A 19,482-nucleotide genomic window follows, 5' to 3' on the forward strand; every position below is an offset into this window, starting at 1 on the left:
GCCACGCGTCGGAGTTCCTCTGATCCTTCTGAGGCCTTTTGGACGAGGAGAATTGGACCTGCCTGCGCCCCGCAAGGACCGAAACCTCGACTGTCCCCTCCTCTGTTGGGGTATGATCGGTTTAGCCTGGGGAAAGGATGTATCCTTTCCCTTGGATTGTTTGATGATTTCATCCAGTCGCTCACCAAACAATCGGTCGCCAGAGAATGGCAAACTGGTTAGGCACTTTTTGGAAGCAGAATCTGACTTCCATTCCCGCAACCATAAGGCTCTGCGTATTACCACTGAATTGTCGGACGCAACCGCCTTCCGGCTCGCCGAGTCCAGGACAGCATTAATGGCGTATGACGCAAACGCTGACGTTTGAGATGTTAAAGACGCAGCCTGCGACGCAGACATACGTGTGACTGACTCAATTTGCGCTTGAGCCGCTGAGACCGCTTGGAGCGCCCAGACGGCTGCGAAAGCTGGAGCAAAGACACGGCAATAGCTTCATAGATGGATTTCAACCAGAGCTCCATCTGTCTGTCAGTGGCATCTTTGAGTGAAGCCATATCTTCCACTGCAACTAAGGATTTAGCCGCTGGAGATAGGAGGTCCACATTGGAACACTGAACCCAGCCCTTGACAACGTCAAAAGGGAAGAGATAACGTGTATCCTTAAGGCGTTTGGAAAAAACGATATCTGGACAAGCCTGGTGATTCTGGACTGCCTCCCTGAAGTCAGAGTGATCCAGAAAGCGTACTCAATGTACGCTTGGGGAACCTGAAACGGAACTTCTCCTGCTGAGAAGCTGACTCCTCAGGCGTAGGAGCTGAGGGAGAAATAACCAACATATGATTGATGGACGCCGTAAGATCGTTCACTACGGTGTCACAATCAGGTGTATCCAGGTAGAGAACGTTCTCAGGATCAGAATCCTGACCAGATACCTCCGCCTTATCATAGAGAGAGTCCCCATGCTGAGACCCTGAATGATGCGGTGACGTCGAGGGATGCTCCCAGCGAGGTCGCTTAGGGGGTCTGGGACTGCGGTCCGAGTCAGACCCCTCACCCTGGGATCCCTGAGACACTCCAGGAGCACCTTGTTGTACCAACTGGGGGGGGGGGACCAGGGGCAATGAATCAACAGAGCCCATGGTCTGAGGGACCGGTCTGGACTGCAAGGCTTCTAGTATCTTAGCCATAGTCTCAGAAAGTCTGAAGTAAATACTGCAAACTCCGTCCCCATCACCTGGACCATTAGCAGAGACTCCGGCTGAGTAAGTTCCACAAGGGCCGTGCATTGCATACAATTGGGGTCCGTGGAACCTGCCGGCAGTATAGCCGTACATGCTGTACAGGCTGCATAGAAAACCTGTGCTTCTGCACCCTTGTTTTTCACAGACGATATGCTGTTATCTCCCCCGAACAATCAAGGAGGGTATATAGCCAAAATACAAAAGTGCGACCGAACAGTGCAATGTATAGCGTACAAGCATATATCTATATGTGCAATTTCGGCACTAGTGGGGTCAGCACCACAGGTGCTGCTTACCGCCCGCTCACAGCGGTTGTGTGACCACCAGAATCCCTGCCAGGGTCTTCCCAAACTTGTCTCTTTTCTCAGTCACAGAAAAAAACTGACATGAATGGCTGCCGGCGTCCTGTGTAGAGGAGGAGGCCGTGGGCGTGCCCCAGAAAGTGCGGGAATCCGGTTTCACACTGTGTACAGTGAGAGGGGTGGAGTATGCAAAGCATGCTCAATCTCTCAGCGCTGCCGTGCTGTGCAGCGTCACGCCCTTACCCTGACTGGCAGGCCAGTGGGCGGTAACGAAGTGAGAGTAGGCCGCAAAAGCCGGGGACTAGAGTGATAAGCGCGGCCCGGCATATAAGCCCTGGTCGGCGCGGAAGTCCCCGGCGCACCACAAGTCCCAGCCGCGCCTGAGATAAAAATGGCAGCGGCGGTTAGCGCGGCAGTCCCCCAATACTCTAACACACCCAGCACGCTGTAGTGTGCGATGGCACCAGTGCGGGCAGCGCCGCCATCCCTGGCGCACTAACACACCCAGCAGTGCTGCCGTGTGTCTGTGCGCGGTCCCCTTTATGGGGACACAGAGTACCTCAACGTAGCAGGGCCATGTCCCTGAGGATACTCAGCTCCATGTCCAGCAGATTCCCAGGGGCTGTGGATGGAGCACGGCCTCAGTGCCTGGAGACCGATAAGATCCCACTTCACCCAGAGCCCTAAGGGGATGGGGAAGGAAAGCAGCATGTGGGCTCCAGCCTCCGTACCCGCAATGGGTACCTCAACCTTAACAAACACCGCCGACAAAAGTGGGGTGAGAAGGGAGCATGCTGGGGGCCCTAGTATGGGCCCTCTTTTCTTCCATCCGACATAGTCAGCAGCTGCTGCTGACTAAACAGTGGAGCTATGCGTGGATGTCTGACCTCCTTCGCACAAAGCATGAAAACTGAGGAGCCCGTGATCCCACGGGGGGTGTATAGGCAGAAGGGGAGGGGCTTTACACTTTTAGTGTAATACTTTGTGTGGCCTCCGGAGGCAGTAGCTATACACCCAATTGTCTGGGTCTCCCAATAGAGCGACAAAGAAACACGGTTTTCTGCTAGGAGATCCAGGTTTGTGACGTCATCTCAGGTGAGGTCACTGAGTTCACAAGTTCACCTGAGGCAAGATTACCAGCAATCACAGGTGAAGAACCATGGGGAACCTCCAGCTGTGACTGAAAATAACTCGAGTGATGTCACCGCTCATCGCACGACTCATCCATTCTCTGCCTGAAGCGCTCAGCAGGCGGTCATGTTCTATGGCTGCCCCCTGTCACTTCAGATGCAGCAGAGCTGGAATCATTGTGGTACTTCATGTGGATTACGTTGGACCTAGGTGTTTTGGGGGTTAATAAAGTGGTGAAAGCCGGTGTTTTTCTATTTTATTTCAAATAAAGGGTTTTTTTCGGTGTTTGTGTTTATCTTATTCTACTTACAGATTAGTAATGAAAGGGAGGGTCCCATATATGGCTTCCATTACTAATCCAGGGCTTAGTGGCAGCTGTGAGCCACCATTAACCCCTTTAAAACCCTAATTGCCACTTCACCAAGGCAATCGGGAAGAACCGGGTAAAGTTCCAGGATTGTCACATGTAATGGATGTGACAATCCTGGGCAGCTGCAGCCTGCTATTATTAGGCTGGGGCGCCCAATAAGCATTGGTCTACCCAGCCTGAGAATACCAGCCCCAGCTGTTGGGCTTTATCATGACTAAATATCAAAATACGGAAGAAAGACAAAAAAAAAAAAAAAAAAATGCACGCAGTTTTTTAAAATATTTATTTAAATAATAAAGAAAACGCATACGGTTCCTCTTATTTTGATACACAGCCAAGATAAGGTCACAGCTGGGGGCTGCAGCCTGTAGACGTATGCTTTATCTGTGCTGGGTATCATAATAACGGAGGACCCTATGCCAATTTTATACCACGATAGAGCCACAGACAGGGTCTGTGATTGCAAGCAGTCAGACGCTGTCACACAGGCTGGGGGTGCGTCTGACTGCAACCACAGATGCCAGGACAGCCGGTAGGCAGGGGAAGCAGTGAATGTAGTAAAACCGCGCAGCTCTGGATTTTTACAGACCGGGTCTGCCCATCACTAATTACAAGCTAGTAATCATATGCAGCAGAGGCAAGTATAAAAGACGTAAATAGTTAGGGCAGCATAAAAGTTGTAAGTGCTTACCCATGTATATCCTCCTGCTGGAATGGTGCCTCCCTGACAAGAGTGTAGGCACAAGCCTTTGTCAGTGGGTGGCGTCAAACCAGTGGAGGGAGAATTTAAACCTCTGTGAGCCAATAAGGGACAATGTGCCAAGAAACAGTTGCCTCTGATAGTTGCATCAGCATTAGACACAATCAGGAGCAGACAGACTGTATGCCGAGTCATCAGATGAGGGGCAGGTTACGCTCATGCTTTACTATGGTGCTTCTACAGAACTAGACAGACTTCTTTAGATATTTTTTGGCAGTCTAATCTGGCCTTTCTAGTTTTACGGCTGATTAATGGTTTGAACCTTGTGGTGAATCCTCTGTATTTGCTCTCATGAAGTCTTCTCTTTATGGTAGGCTTAAATACTGAAACTCCTACCGTGTTTCCCCGAAAGTAAGGCCCTGTCTTACATTAATTTTACCCCCAAAAGTCCCACCCTGCCTTACTTTCGGGGGAGGCCTTACATTGGAAAAAAAAAACAATTTCCCCCTCCCCCCTCCCCCCTGCAGCCTCCCCATTGTTTGAGAGTCCGGCATCCACCCCATCCTCCCCCCTGCAGCCTCCCCATTGTTTGAGAGTCCAGAATCCACCCACCCCATCCTCCCCCCTGCAGCCTCCCCATTGTTTGAGAGTCCGGAATCCACCCACCCCATCCTCCCCCCTGCAGCCTCCCCATTGTTTGAGAGTCCGGAATCCACCCACCCCATCCTCCCCCCTGCAGCCTCCCCATTGTTTGAGAGTCCGGAATCCACCCCATCCTCCCCCCTGCAGCCTCCCCATACAGTGGCTCTGCCCCCCACTCTGCCACCACACACACTGACACATACGGTACCGGTACAGACCCACACGGCACCCACACACATATCGTACCGGTACCGTACACACACACACACACACACACACACTCTGACACATACAGCCCCCATACACATACCGTACACACACAGAGAGAGAGTTTCGGAACTTACCGTTACTTTCCTTCTGCCGGGGACGCTGGACCAATGTGAGCGAGCCTGCAGGCGGTGACGTCGCGGCTGATTCGGCCAATCAGCTGCGAGCCGGCTGACTGGCCAATCACAGCTCGAGCTGATGGCCAGCAGGGAGCCTGTGACGAACAGGCTGATCGGCCAATCAGCATCAAGCAGGAAGAGCGTTGACCCGGGATGCGCCGCAGGCCGGCGAGATTGCGGGGGCCATTCACCGGAGGAGGTATACATTACGCCGCGACCACCACCCATAGGCGGCCTTACATTCCCCGGGCACCCCCGCTACCCTGCCTTACAATCGGGGGGTGCCCTACATTGGCGGACCCCCCCGAAACCCCCACCCTGCCTTACTTTCGGGGGGGTCCTACTTTCGGGGAAACACGGTACTTCCTGGACAGTGTTCTTCACTTGGGTGGATGTTGTGAAGGGTTTTTCTTCACCATGGAAAGGATTCAACCACTGTTCTCTTCTGTGGACTTCCAGGCATTTTGAGTTCCCAAGCTCACCAGTGCGTTTTTTTTATTGCAGAATGCACCAAACTATTGATTTGGCCACTCCTAAAGGCCCAGTCACACACAACGACTTACCAGCGATCCCGAAAACGATGCGACCTGATAGGGGTCGCAGGTAAGTCGCTGGGAGGTTGCAGGTGAGATGTCACACAGTCAGATCTTACCAGCGATGCAGGAACAATACAGGTCGCAGTAGCCACCTGTATAACGATCTCAGCAGTCACTGTGACCCTGTCACACAGTGTCAAACACAGTGATGTGTCCTGCCCAGCAGGACATCGCCTTTGAAGAAAATGGCCTGGACCATTCTGCAACGACTAGAGATCTCACAGCAGGGGCCCGATCGCTGGTAGGTGTCACACATAACAAGATCACTAATGGGATCGCTACTGCGTCACGGAAACCGTGACTCAGCTGCGATCTTGCTAGCGATCTCGTTATGCGTGACGGTACCTTTAGGGGTACTTCTCACATAGCGAGATCGCTGCTGAGTCACAGGTGTTGTGACGTACCAGTGACCTCATCAGCGATCTTGCTGTGTGTGACACTAAGCAGCGACCTGGCCTCTGCTGTGAAATTGCTGATCGTTAAACACTATTCTGGTTCATTTTTTGGTCGTCTGGCTCCTGCAGGGCAGCACGCATGGGTGTGTTTGACACCTTACCCAACGACCTCGTTCGCGACTCACGTAGGCGAGCATCTTCGTTGTTTTCCGCGCCCTCTCTGTTCCAATTGGTGATCGCTACTGCGTTCGGATTGGACACTTCCATCCTCTGTTCTGGCTTGTAGATCGCAGTACATTTCAGAGGGCTGAATTCACTTGTCCTGGGCCGCATGTAGCACCAGTCTGTAATACAGTCCATTCTGCATCAGGACTGTAGGATGGACAAGGATGGAAGTGCTATTGTGTTGCTTTCGCTAAAGGCAAGGCCGCCCAGTCACAACGCAGTTACGATCACCAATCGGAGCAGAGGGGGCGCGGAAAAGGCAATGTAGATGCATGCCTATGTTACTAATCAAGATTTGAATTGTGCTATGTGACATGGTCCCAGAGACCGCCGTATCGTTGCTGCATCGTTGGGAAGATCTGACTGTTTAACAGCTCACTATCGACCCTGTAGCGACGTACCAGCGATTTTGACCAGGTCGTATTGTGGTCAGAATTGCTGGTACGTCGTTTAGTGAGACGGTACTCCAACTCAGATTAGGATGTCAATACTCTCAAACTAAAGCTGAGAGTCTGCACTTAAAGCCCATATTGATTATATAATTGTATCTTGAATGTTTTGGTAAACAGCTAAAATGCCAAAACTTGTGTCCAAATATTTCTGGGCCTAACTGTATATGTCCAGGAACAGTATTTTACACACAAACTCTATATAGCCTGGCGGATTGATCCTTTTCATAAATATGTATGGGGCCCCACACTCCACATTTTCATATTATAAAGAACCTCCCTTTATTATCCTCTTCGGCTTCCATGTATTAGGACAAGCATATTAGAGGATCATTTCTCCACCCTCCCCCAAGCAAAAAATATCCAGGTCTGCAGTTAGTACTAACATTGTGCTATTATCCCATGTATACTTTTAATATAATGGGGTAATACATAAACCTTTCTAAACCTGACTTCATCGGTTGGACTGCAAGGGCTCCACGGACTAGTGGGCAAGCTGCTAGGTGCCTTCACTGGGCTATGATAAACATTGCATCCAAGCCTTTTGTATTTCATTCAGCAGTATACACATACATTTTTCTTCTATGAGTACTTGACAAGTAGTAATTTGGGATTTAGTTGAAAATAAGTTTTTGTGACACATTGGAGTTATTCTCCCCGTCCTCAACAATTCAATAGTTCTCACCTCTCCAAGACTGTCTGAATCTGATTTTCTTAGGAGCATCTATCATTACAACCTCACCTGGGCATGGTCCTATGCAATTTCAATAATTGTCATACTTTATAAAGTCATTATAGTAAGTCTAATATGCCTCATTGATGAAATTTGGTCACAACCACTAATCAAAAGCTATAGATATATGGGTTATGCCAAATGGATTGCAAGTTGCCGGAAATCCAAGGATACAGCTCAAAAAGCACATAAAGCTCTGCAATCTGTGACTAATGCAGCATTTATTCTTCAGGTGGTCTGCAAGCTCCAGTTCACTACAGAAGGGTGCAGTGGAAAATGATTGTGGGACATTTTTTTTTAAGACCTGAGAAATAAATGGTTGCAAACAAAAGACAAAATGTTTAAAGTTATTATTAGAGTTGGGCGAACAGTAAAATGCTCAGGTCCTCGAGCCGAGCAGGTCAGATGCTCTGAAAGTGGTCAACTCCAGCAACGAGTATAATGGAAGTCAATGATTGGGCAGTTTGGCTCTCCACCCACATACAGCCATAAATGGAGCATTTTCAGGGGAGGAAGGAAGGGCGGATTTTTTAAAAACATGTTTATTTGACAAATTACATCTTAAAACATTGCTTTAGCCTGTGATGGCTGTCCCTGAGGTGCCTGCACACATGCATGGAAGCAAGCCTGTATGTTGTGGTCGTTTCACCAAAACACAGAGCATCCGCGAGTACCATTTGCTCGATCGAGTAACGAGCAGTATCACTAGTATTCTAAAATGTGGTTTTAATTAAATGTACCATATTGTAAGCTGCTTGTCACTGTTGTCTGCAGCTTGATTTTTGCACCTACACAGTTGATTTCATTATTGAAGTGTTGGGTCATTGAAGAAAGCATTGGTAACAACTCAAATTCTACATTCTGTTGAAAGGTACATTGTCAAATTTAGAAACAAATGCGCCTTTAATGTAGACTAAACGCAAAGGTCAAAAAATGAAGGCATTTTGCAGGTTACGAAACCACAAAGCTGAAAAACATAATAAAAATTTCAGTAAGCCACCCTCTCGCCTCCCCACAAAGAATAGCAAGACAGACAAAATCTTTAACTTTGTCAACATATTTTAATTTAACAAGAATATTTGGTTGAAAAGCATATCAAAACTTTGGGCAGACAGTCTTTATGAAATTACTCATGGGTTGAATGAATAAATCAGAACTATTTTTGTTACTTGAGTAAGGATGTCATAATAGGAAAACATCAGCATGAACTTGGACTGGATACTTGCATATAAAGCCTTTTCCTTACAAAGAATGTTACAATCCATGTGATTCCAGTGGGGAGAGGAACCAAGAATGCCTAGTAGAAAGAAAATATTTAAAGAGTAACTACATTTTATTTTTTGATCAGCCCTTGCCAAGTTGTAAATCTTTGTAATATACTCCATAACCTTTTGTGCCTACTTGTCTCACAAAAATCATGGTGAAGAATTGTTTTGAATGCTTTTTTCATGATTCCTTATCTCTCAAACTCCTTGCTTAAAGTGCTAATTGCCCAGTTGATGCGCTTTCACAAGCAGCTTTGAACTGCTGCTACAGCAGGAATCCATACTCAAGCACTTTTTGCAAAAACTCCATCTGAGCATTAGGAAGCAGAATAAAGAAGCTTAAAAGGGGTGGTTCATTACTCTGCAATAGTGGCCACATTCCAGTAAAACCGATAGGGAAGGCTATTTTCAACTACCTTGTTCAGCCAATTCTGCCTCTGAGCGGCACTATTGCGGTCCGCTCATCCCTATGAAGTGACCACCTGGGCTCCGTGACCTCTGAGATCTGGGGATGTCAGGTCAACTGGAAGTCGACCTGACATCACCGAGGCGGGCCCCAGTATTCCTGAGTGACTGGGCTGTTGGCAGCGTTTCACCACTCATCACAGCCCAGCATCACAGTGCAGCATGTCACACATACTCTTCTTCACTGCAAACCGCTGCAGGCAGGAGCGAAGCTGGGCTGTGACAATCTGTGAAACTCCGCCCACAGCCCAGTCACTCAGGGAGACTGAAGCTGCCTCGGTTATGTCAAGTCAACTGGAAGTTGACGTGATATCACCGGATCTCAGAGGTCACGGAGCCCAGGAGGTCACTTCATGGGGATGAGCGGACTGCAATACGCCGCTCAGAGGCAGAATTAGCTGATCAAGGTATAGAAAAAGCCTTCCCTATCAGTTTTACAGAGATGTGGCCACTATTGCAGAGCAGTGAACCACCCCTTTAAATAGGGAAATTATTATTAATTATAAATAATGAAAGTAGAAATTCATGCTAGAGCAGCAGCTCAAAGCAGCTTCTAAGAGAGCATCAACTAGGCAGTTAAAACAGCACTTTCAGCAAGGTGTTTGATAGATAACGAATCAGATAAGGCAATGGAGTAAATTGCAAAAATTCAAAATTTTGTAAAGGCTGATTAACAATTTAACAAAAAATAAGTGTTACTATTTAAATTTGGGCAAGTAATGAAGGAAAATGGAGAAACAAAAATACTTAATTATTTTCACATTATTTGGCAAACAAATATTAAATTAAAAGAACAAAAAAAAATTGAAAACTAAAGCTTTGTTATGTTTTATCCTGTAAAAATGTATACATGCTGCACAGTCATCTGACGTGCAAGATTCTGGAATATGTAGTCACTTAAGTATCAGTGTTAGAGCAAATTGTACATAATTTGTTAGGAGCCTGAATGTGGGGACAAATAAGTACAGTCAAGGTTAAACCCCTCCCCCCCCCCCCCCCCCCCCACGTCCCCCCCCGAGGTCCCCCCCCCCCCACTCCCCGCCCCCCCCAACGGTAAGAACTAGTTAGGAGCAAATCAGCTTTCCAAGCATAAAAAGGCACCAAGATTACCAAGAGATGAGAACAATCAGCCAAAGTTACTTCACTGCTGGATATTGTCAGTGATTGAGCAACAATGAGCTTGAATACTAAAAACAAAACCTGTCAACTCTGGTAAAGCAAAAAAAAAAAAAAAAAAAAAAAGAAGAGGTCTTCATCAGCACCATGTGGATGGAGCGTTAAAAACCAGTACAAAAAAAAAAAAAAAATAATGTTGCAGAATCTACATATTTGACTCCATGAGTCCAGACATGTATTTGCCCTTATTACATGTCTGCAGCAGCATAAAGACAGCCAGAATTGAGAAGCAGCCCATTATCTCACATTTCAACACAAATGCATAGCTAGAACATACTGGGGAAAAAAAATATGAAGCACCCCAACACCCACACTGTAAAATACAACCATTGTCAGTATTAAGAGTCATTGTCGAGGCAAAGTGTGTTTCTGTCCGTGGAACATTAGAAGGCAAGGAACAGAATTTGAGGGGAAAGGGGTCATAAAACAAAAACATAGCAATAAAAAGGCAGGAAAATATACATAAACGGTTTTCTCCTGGATTCAAGAATTGACAAACACTAGATTTCAAGCCACATGGTGTTTTCCTCTATCACAGATATGTAAAGATGTGATAAAACCTCACAATTTCTTCAGGTACTTGTCATGTAAAAACGTATGGTGTAAAGTAGTCGACACACCATTTCTAGCAACTAATTAAGACAACGACGGGGGTGCTAAAACATAAAATGAGGACGTCCATTGTCTTCCAATCTCCGTGTCAATATTTCACATCCAGTCTCTGTGACTAAAAGGGTATGCTCAAACTGAGCTGAACGTTTTCCGTCTCTCGTCACTGCAGTCCAACCATCGGGCCAGGTCTCATCTTGCCATCCACCTAGCAGAAAAAAAAGGGCATGTGTTGTAAAACGCAAGAAAAAAGTCAGCTTTCAAATTTAAAAACAAAGACTTAAAAAAAAAAAACCCCAAAAACATTCAAGTTCTCTTAAGAAACTGACTGTAGTTTGATACTTAATCTGTAGGACCCGGTCCATTACCCGGTGTCTGCTAGATGAGAGCCCTAAGAACCACCAGTTGCCAGACTGAACCTGTAACTCATAATTCCCTGACGAAGAAGAACTGTTTCTTCAAAACGTGTTGGATTAGTTTTGCCCCTACAGGCCTCCGTAGCCTGCTTAGATCATCATGCCATCGCGCGCTGCCAGGTAACCAGGGAAGCCACCGGCCGGTGCTTCTGGATACCCGCGTCAGCTCTAGCCGCGGCACTCACGCCAGCTGCTGGTGAAAGTCTTGCCTTGCTCTGCCTGTCATCTGCATCTCTTTAGCAGCCGCATCCACACAGCAAGCAACCGCCAGCACAGGCTCCTTCATGGTATAGTTTTGAGGAGTCCTCATTACGCACAAAAGGAAGTTTCTAGCGGGGCTGGGCTCAAGCGCTGTCACCAGGCAAGTTCCATTTGATTTTAACATTTTATAGATTCCCTCCGTGATTTTTATTGCGGTTCTTGTGGTAACAAGCTACCTTTGTTCTGATCACCAGTGCACCTGTCAAGTGTAACGGAGCGCTGTAGTCACGGTCATTGTCTGATATAACCTCACGCGGATTATATCCTCTACAAGCTGCTCCATCTCATTTATTGGACTACTGTGGGATTTTGACACTCCATTAGTCTATTTGGTTTTTTAGCGCGGTGTGATCTATAGATTTTGAATCTGTAACTCCTCTTATTTAGTCATCCTAGTGTGACGTCCTTGTTAGAGGCCTGACTGAATATGATGCACTAGTGACCTTAAAGATGAGGTCAGATAAGAGACTCCCATCTAACAGCCACAGAGTACAGAGGAGGCTGATTGACAGGGTTCTGAAAATTGATACGTACCATCCCGATAAATTAATCTTTATTTTTAGAATTTAACAGCATTTTCAACAAAAAAATAAAAAGCGTATTTTGACAGTTGAAGGGAACCAGCCATTAGAGATGTGCTGCCTGAATCACAAGCAGCTTCAATCACAGCCTAACTGTATAATTGCTGCAACGTTTGAAAGAAAATATAGTTTGAAAATCCTGATTAGTCAATGACATAACTCAAGAGTCTTTTCTTTGCCCCAGTTGACAGATCTCGCCTTTTGTACACACATGGGAAAGAACTAGGAATCAACTGGAGTGGGGTTGGGAGACGTAGGACTAGTCATGTCTCTCCTTATATAGTAGTTTACAGTCCCCAGCCAGCTTCCCAAACAAGCCTTTCTCTGAGATGTCGAGGCGTTTAAAAGTACCGTATTTTTCGGATTATAAGACGCACTTTTCCTCCCAAAACTTTGGGAGGAAAATGAGGGGCGCGTCTTAAAATCCGAATGTAGCTTACTGAGGGGTTGCGCAGAGGGGTCAAAGGAGGCAGGGAGATGCTCCGAGCAGTGCACTCTGCTGACGGCGCTGCTTGTCTGTGCGCTGCTGGATCGGACTGGGCCGCGCCGCTCTGATCTGTTTGGAGCCGCTCCATTCTGCTCTGTGCACGGCTGCTCCGTCCCGCTCGGCAACTCTGTGCACAGCGAGACACCGGCCCCGCACAGAGCACAGCGAGACACCGGCCCCGCACAGAGCACAGCGAGACACTGGCCCCGCACAGAGCGGCACCCGCAGTGAGTATCTGGGCCACCCTCTATACTACTTGCAGTACTCCAGTACAGCCCCTGCCTCCTGTGACCCCTGCTGCTCTGCAGGCCCCACTCCCTAGTAAGACACCACCAGATTATAAACGGACCCCATTTTTTTTTTTACCTTTTTTTCCCTCCAAATTTGGGGTGCGTCTTATTATCCGGTGCGTCTTATAAAACGAAAAATACGGTAAACATACTTGGCAGAATCTCATAGCCAGTCACTGATTCATGCTGCCTGTGGTTTGTACCGAATTAATCTAATGAAAAGGTTTCCTTTAACGCCAAGAGACACAGTTTGGGCCTATTTTTTACATCAGACCCTAAACAAAAAAACAAAACCTGTCTGATACAACAAAATGTAAAGTCATATAGGGTTGTGTAGAGAGGTAAACAAGCAGCACACTCCAAACAGAAGTAGAAGGAAGTTTTGCAATAAGTAATGTAGGTCAAAGACATAAAAAGTAGAGGGAGAAGTAATTTTCATATCAATGGCCATGGTGAAATGGAGAGAACCAAGGAAGAAAATAATTAAAAAGTACGAAATGGAGTCATTTATATAATAAAGAAATGCACACACCCAGCCGGTTTTTCAAATGTCTGTTAAAATAGAGACAGCGGTGTCTACTTGGTATTCCTTTTACACGTTCTGTGTATTTGACTCTTCTTGAAATGTCATGGAGGAAAACACACACCAGCCGAGCACATAAAGCTTACAAGGCAGGCGGACAAGCTGTCATACTCACCTTCACAGATCATTGGTTCGATCGTGAACACATGCCCTGGCTTCATCACACCGACAGCCTTGTTTTCTGGAAAACAAATATACATTTCTCAGCGGTTTTGAGCAATATTAAATTAAGACCGTTACATATTGAAATACATTTCTCATTGTTCTTTGGGGAACAAAAGCCCCTAGCAATAGGCTGCTGCAACTAGGAGGCTATCACTAATCTCTAAAGTGTGTGAGTGCCTCCTACCAGGCTATACCCTTCCAGACAAAGGCTTGGACTACTCAGCGACATATTTTGATTTCCCATCTAATGATTTCCTATAGTGTCATACTGTAACGAAGGACTGCGACAAAAAGTCCAGACTCATTCGTTTCTAAATTAGTTTGATTTTTTGTCATGTATTAAGAACTCACTTGCTTGACTGGCTCTCAATGGAAAACACATGTTGCTTGCAACTAGTCGCAACCAGGCAATTTTTTTTTGTTTTTTTAAATAAAAAAAACACATCAAAATTGCAGCTTTAAAAATACTAGTGATGGCAAGTCACAGAAGTTTTTGTTGCAAGCAACTTTTATGAGAAATGCGGTCACTCGAAAAACGTCACCGTGCAGCCCAAGCCTAAACCCCCCAAAATAAATAGCATTCTAGAGGTGGAAAAAAGAAAAATGAGATCATGGTTTCGAATAAACAACCATGTAATGAAAACTAGGCTATAAGAAAATGTGTGTGTTGGACTGGAAGCGGTGTGAGGTGGTATAAACAGCAGAAGTCTTGAAGTTCCAGAGTAGAATGCAAAAATGTGTACTCAGAAGAACACAAAGTGTGTAAAGACCAGCTAAAGACCTCGCTCGCATCAAGAGCTGAAGCCAGATTGTGCATAATGCAGAAAACACCCAGTAGTAGAACAGACTAAGGACTGTTTACAAGACTCCAATGGGTTATCAAATCTACTGGGTAGCCCTGAAAGTAGTCAGTCCCTTGCACAGACCTTCTGAGACCATATAAAGTGAAACAAGGAAAAAAAAACATCGAGAAATTGCAGAAAGCGCATTCCCCAGGGCAAGACAGGGATAAGCAGAACGAGGCAATACAACATCCTCACTTAGATGGAAGAAGAACCTTGGCCAACAAAGAGGCAACTGCATAAAGCAGCCCTTCTGATGGTGGGGAATCAAGAAAGACAAGAAGCATAATGGCCACCAGTTCAAAGACAGTCCAAATAGAAGTGACTGTTACAAGAAAGACCAGCTTCCAAGGGATGGATTGTAGAGCATTGTTAACTAGGTTAAGGTTTTATGGAGGTATGTGATGAAGTCCCTGCATTGGTAACACCGTATTAAAAAGGTAAGGATGTCAGACTTTGAATAAACCTTTTCCTTTATGGAGGAAAAAGCCCTCTTGAAGATAGAACAACTGATATGAGAAAACTAGGATTCTGGTGGTAGATTTTATAGAAGACTGTGTCCTTGCTTTCTTTATGGTTTGAATAACAATCTGAAAACAGTCCTCCCCTAAACCAGCTGTGTCAACTGCTTATTCCCGTTACCACCGTAACCAGCTTTGACCTTCCTAATTGAGCTCCATTTTTCAAATATAACATGCGGCACTTTATGTTGTAATAACTGTGGAATGCTTCTTCTAATCCTAGTCATTGTGAGAAATTTTCAAGGACTTGAATTTACAGGTTTCAAAAAGTACAAGGTTTTGCATTTATGAAAATACCTGAAATTGACAAAAAAAAAAACTCACCACAAACAGAAACAGAAAATTAAGGGCATACACATTAAGATACATCACACAAAAAGGACCATTTATTATAAGAATACATCTACTCAAGCAATGTTTTAACAGTCCTTTTATTTAGTGGCAATATTAAAAGGGTTAAAATATTGGCGAACATTTTTTCATTTTCATTGACTTATTTTCTAATTTTGCTAATTCTCTGTACTTGGAACTTTCACTTGATAACCAATGGTCTAATACCCGGCAGTACTGAAGCATTGTCGGGTATTAGGCATATCACATTTAGCCTGTTAACACTAGAAGTCCCAGAAGGGGGTCATTTAACATTTCTACCCAGAGACGGGTCGAATGACCTGAAGGATTTTAGCTAACATCCTATAATCACCGTCTTTTGTTCTGTAATTAAGGCCATTACTGTCGCACCACAGGAGGTTGTTGTTTTCCATTGAGTTTAGCCATTTAGTTTCTAGTTAGGGTACCGTCACACTTTAGCGACTCAGCAGCGATCCCACCAGCGATCTGACCTGGTCAGGATCGCTGCTGCGTCGCTACATGGTCGCTGGTGACCTGTCAAACAGGCAGATCTCACCAGCGACCAGTGACCAGCCCCCAGCCAGCAGCGACGTGCAAGCGACGCTGCGCTTGCACGGAGCCGGCGTCTGGAAGCTGCGGACACTGGTAACTAAGGTAAACATCGGGTATGGTTACCCGATGTTTACCTTAGTTACCAGCGCACACCGCTTAGCGTGTGCAGGGAGCAGGAGCCGGGACTGGCAGCGTGAGAGCTGCGGAGGCTGGTAACGAAGGTAAATATCGGGTAACCACCTTGGTTACCCGATGTTTACCTTGGTTACAGCTTACCGCAGGCTGTCAGACGCCGGCATCTGCTCCCTGCACATTCAGGATTGTTGCTCTCTCGCTGTCACACACAGCGATGTGTGCTTATCAGCGGGAGAGCAACAATAAAAAAACGAACCAGGGCTGTGTGTAACGAGCAGCGGTCTCACAGCAGGGGCCAGATCGCTGCTCAGTGTCACACACAGCGAGATCGCTAATGAGGTCACTGTTGCGTCACTAAAACCGTGACTCAGCAGCGATCTCAGTAGCGATCTCGCTGTGTGTGAAGCACCCCTTAGTTCTATTCAGTTTATTGTATGTCATTTGACCCTCTTTCGGGACTTCAGGGGGGGAGCTCGAAATTACTGGGACTGCTAGTGTTAAGGAGCATTGGTTTCAGTTAATTCAGGACTCTCACGAATCCATCCATCCATCTATCTATATATCCATATTATATACACACACACATACATATACATATACGTATATATATATATATATATATACACATATACGTATATATATATATATATATATATATATATATATATATATATATACACATATACGTATATATATATATATATATATATATATATATATATATATATATATATATATATATATATATATATATATATATATATATATATATATATATATATATATATATATATATATATATATATATATATATATATATATATATATATATATATATATATATATATATATATATATATATATATATATATATATACATACATACATACATACATACATACAGTCATATGAAAAAGTTTGGGCACCCCTATTAATGTTAACCTTTTTTCTTTATAACAATTTGGGTTTTGCAACAGCTATTTCAGTTTCATATATCTAATAACTGATGGACTCAGTAATATTTCTGGATTAAAATGAGGTTTATTGTACTAACAGAAAGTGTGCAATCCGCATTTAAACAAAATTTGACCTATGCAAAAGTATGGGCACCTCCACATAAAAGGGACATTAATATTTTGTAGATCCTCCTTGCAAAAATAACAGCCTCTAGTCGCTTCCTATAGCTTTTAATGAGTTCCTGGATCCTGGATGAAGGTATATTTGACCATTTCTGTTTACAAAACAATTTCAGTTTCGTTAAGTTTGATGGTCGCCGAGCATGGACAGCACGCTTCAAATGATCCCACAGATTTTCAATGATATTCAGGTCTGGGGACTGGGTTGGCCATTCCAGAACATTGTAATTGTTCCTCTGCATGAATGCCTGAGTAGATTTGGAGCGGTGTTTTGGATCATTGTCTTACTGAAATATCCATCCCCTGCGTAACTTCAACTTCGTCACTGATTCTTGCACATTATTGTCAAGAATCTGCTGATACTGAGTTGAATCCATGCGACCCTCAACTTTAACAAGATTTGCGGTGCCGGCATTGGCCACACAGCCCCAAAGCATGATGGAACCTCTACCAAATTTTACTGTGGGTAGCAAGTGCTTTTCTTGGAATGCCGTGTTTTTTGGCCTCCATGCATAACGCCTTTTTGTATGACCAAACAACTCAATCTTTGTTTCATCAGTCCACAGGACCTTCTTCCAAAATGTAACTGGCTTGTCCAAATGTGCTTTTGAATACCTCAGGCGACTGTTTGTGGCGTGCTTGCAGAAATGGCTTCTTTCGCATCACTCTCCCATACAGCTTCTCCTTGTGCAATGTGCGCTGTATTGTTGACCAATGCACATTGACACCATCTGCAGCAAGATGATGCTGCAGGTCTTTGGAGGTGGTCTGTGGATTGTTCTTGACTGTTCTCACCATTCTTCTTCTCTGCCTTTCTGATATTTTTCTTGGCCTGCCACTTCTGGGCTTAACAAGAACTGTACCTGTGTTCTTCCACTTCCTTACTTTGTTCCTCACAGTGGAAGCTGACAGTTTAAATCTCTGAGACAACTTTTTGCATCCTTCCCCTGAACAACTATGTTGAATAATCTTATAGGGGGATTTTATATATATATATATATATATATATATATATATATATATATATATATATATATATATATATATATATATATATATATATATATATATATATATATATATATATATATACACACACACATATACATATACACACACACACACACACACACACACATATACATACATACATACATACATATATATATATATATATATATATATATATATATATATATATATATATCAGTGCCCCAGAGTATTCGTCCCCCTTGAATTTTTCAACCTTTTCCCACATTTCAGGCTTCAACATAAAGATAAAAAAATATGTTAATGTTATGGTGAAGAAACAACAACAAGTGGGACACAATTGTGAAGTTGAATGAAATTTATTGCTTATTTTAAACTTTTATAAAAAAATAATAAACTGAAAATTGGGGAGTGCAATATTATTCGTCCCCTTTACTTTCAGTGCAGCAAACTCACTCCAGAAGTTCATTGAGGATCTCTGAATGATCCAATGTTGTCCTAAATGACTGATGATGATAAATATAAGCCACCTGTGTGTAATCAAGTCTCCGTATAAATGCACCTGCTCTGTGATAGTATCAGAGTTCTGTTTAAAGCGCAGATAACATCATCATGAAAACCATGGAACACAACAGGCAGGTCCGTGATACTGTTGTGGAGAAGTTTAAAGCCAGTTACAAAAAGATTTCCAAAACTTTAAACATCCCAAGAAGCACTGTTCAAGCAATCATATTGAAATGTAAGGAGTATCATACCACTGCAAATCTACAAAGACCCGGCCGTCCATCCAAACTTTCATCTCAAACAAGGAGAAGACTGATCAGAGATGCAGCCAAGAGGCCCATGATAACTCTGGATGAACTGCAGAGATCTACAGCTGAGGTGGGAGAGTCTGTCCATAGGACAACAATCAGTCGTATACTGCACAAATCTGGCCTTTATGGAAGCGTGGCAAGGAGAAAGCTATTTCTCAAAGATATCCATAAAGAAGGGAATTTTGTTACTTACCGTAAATTCCTTTTCTTCTAGCTCTTATTGGGAGACCCAGACGATTGGGGTATAGCTACTGCCCTCCGGAGGCCACACAAAGCACTACACTAAAAAGTGCAAGGCCCCTCCCCTTCTGGCTATACCCCCCCGTGGTATCACGGGTTCTCCAGTTTTAGTGCCAAAGCAAGAAGGAGGAAGCCAATAACTGGTTTAAACAAATTAACTCCGAATAACGTCGGAGAACTGAAAAACCGTTCAACATGAACAACATGTGTACCCGCAAACAACCAAGAAATCCCGAAGGACAACAGGGCGGGTGCTGGGTCTCCCAATAAGAGCTAGAAGAAAAGGAATTTACGGTAAGTAACAAAATTCCCTTCTTCTTCAGCGCTCTATTGGGAGACCCAGACGATTGGGACGTCCAAAAGCTGTCCCTGGGTGGGTAAAGAGATACCTCATGTTAGAGCTGCAAAACAGCCCTCCCCTACGGGGATGT

General features: G+C 44.5%; 1 protein-coding gene across 1 annotated transcript in view; it reads right to left on the minus strand.

Moving 5' to 3' along the window:
- Positions 1-9,962: 9,962 nt before the first annotated feature.
- The window catches only part of METAP1 (methionyl aminopeptidase 1), a 61,433-nt gene continuing 51,913 nt past the window's right edge, over positions 9,963-19,482 (minus strand). The window contains exons 10-11 of the mRNA XM_075337019.1: positions 13,420-13,485; positions 9,963-10,894 (exon numbers count right to left, since the gene is read on the minus strand). Of these exons, the coding sequence (XP_075193134.1) occupies positions 10,734-10,894; positions 13,420-13,485 (227 nt within the window). The 3' untranslated portion in view covers positions 9,963-10,733. The remainder of the gene's footprint in view (positions 10,895-13,419; positions 13,486-19,482) is intronic.

Source organism: Anomaloglossus baeobatrachus, chromosome 1 (genome assembly GCF_048569485.1).
Source record: "Anomaloglossus baeobatrachus isolate aAnoBae1 chromosome 1, aAnoBae1.hap1, whole genome shotgun sequence".
NCBI classification, from domain to species: Eukaryota; Metazoa; Chordata; class Amphibia; order Anura; family Aromobatidae; genus Anomaloglossus; species Anomaloglossus baeobatrachus.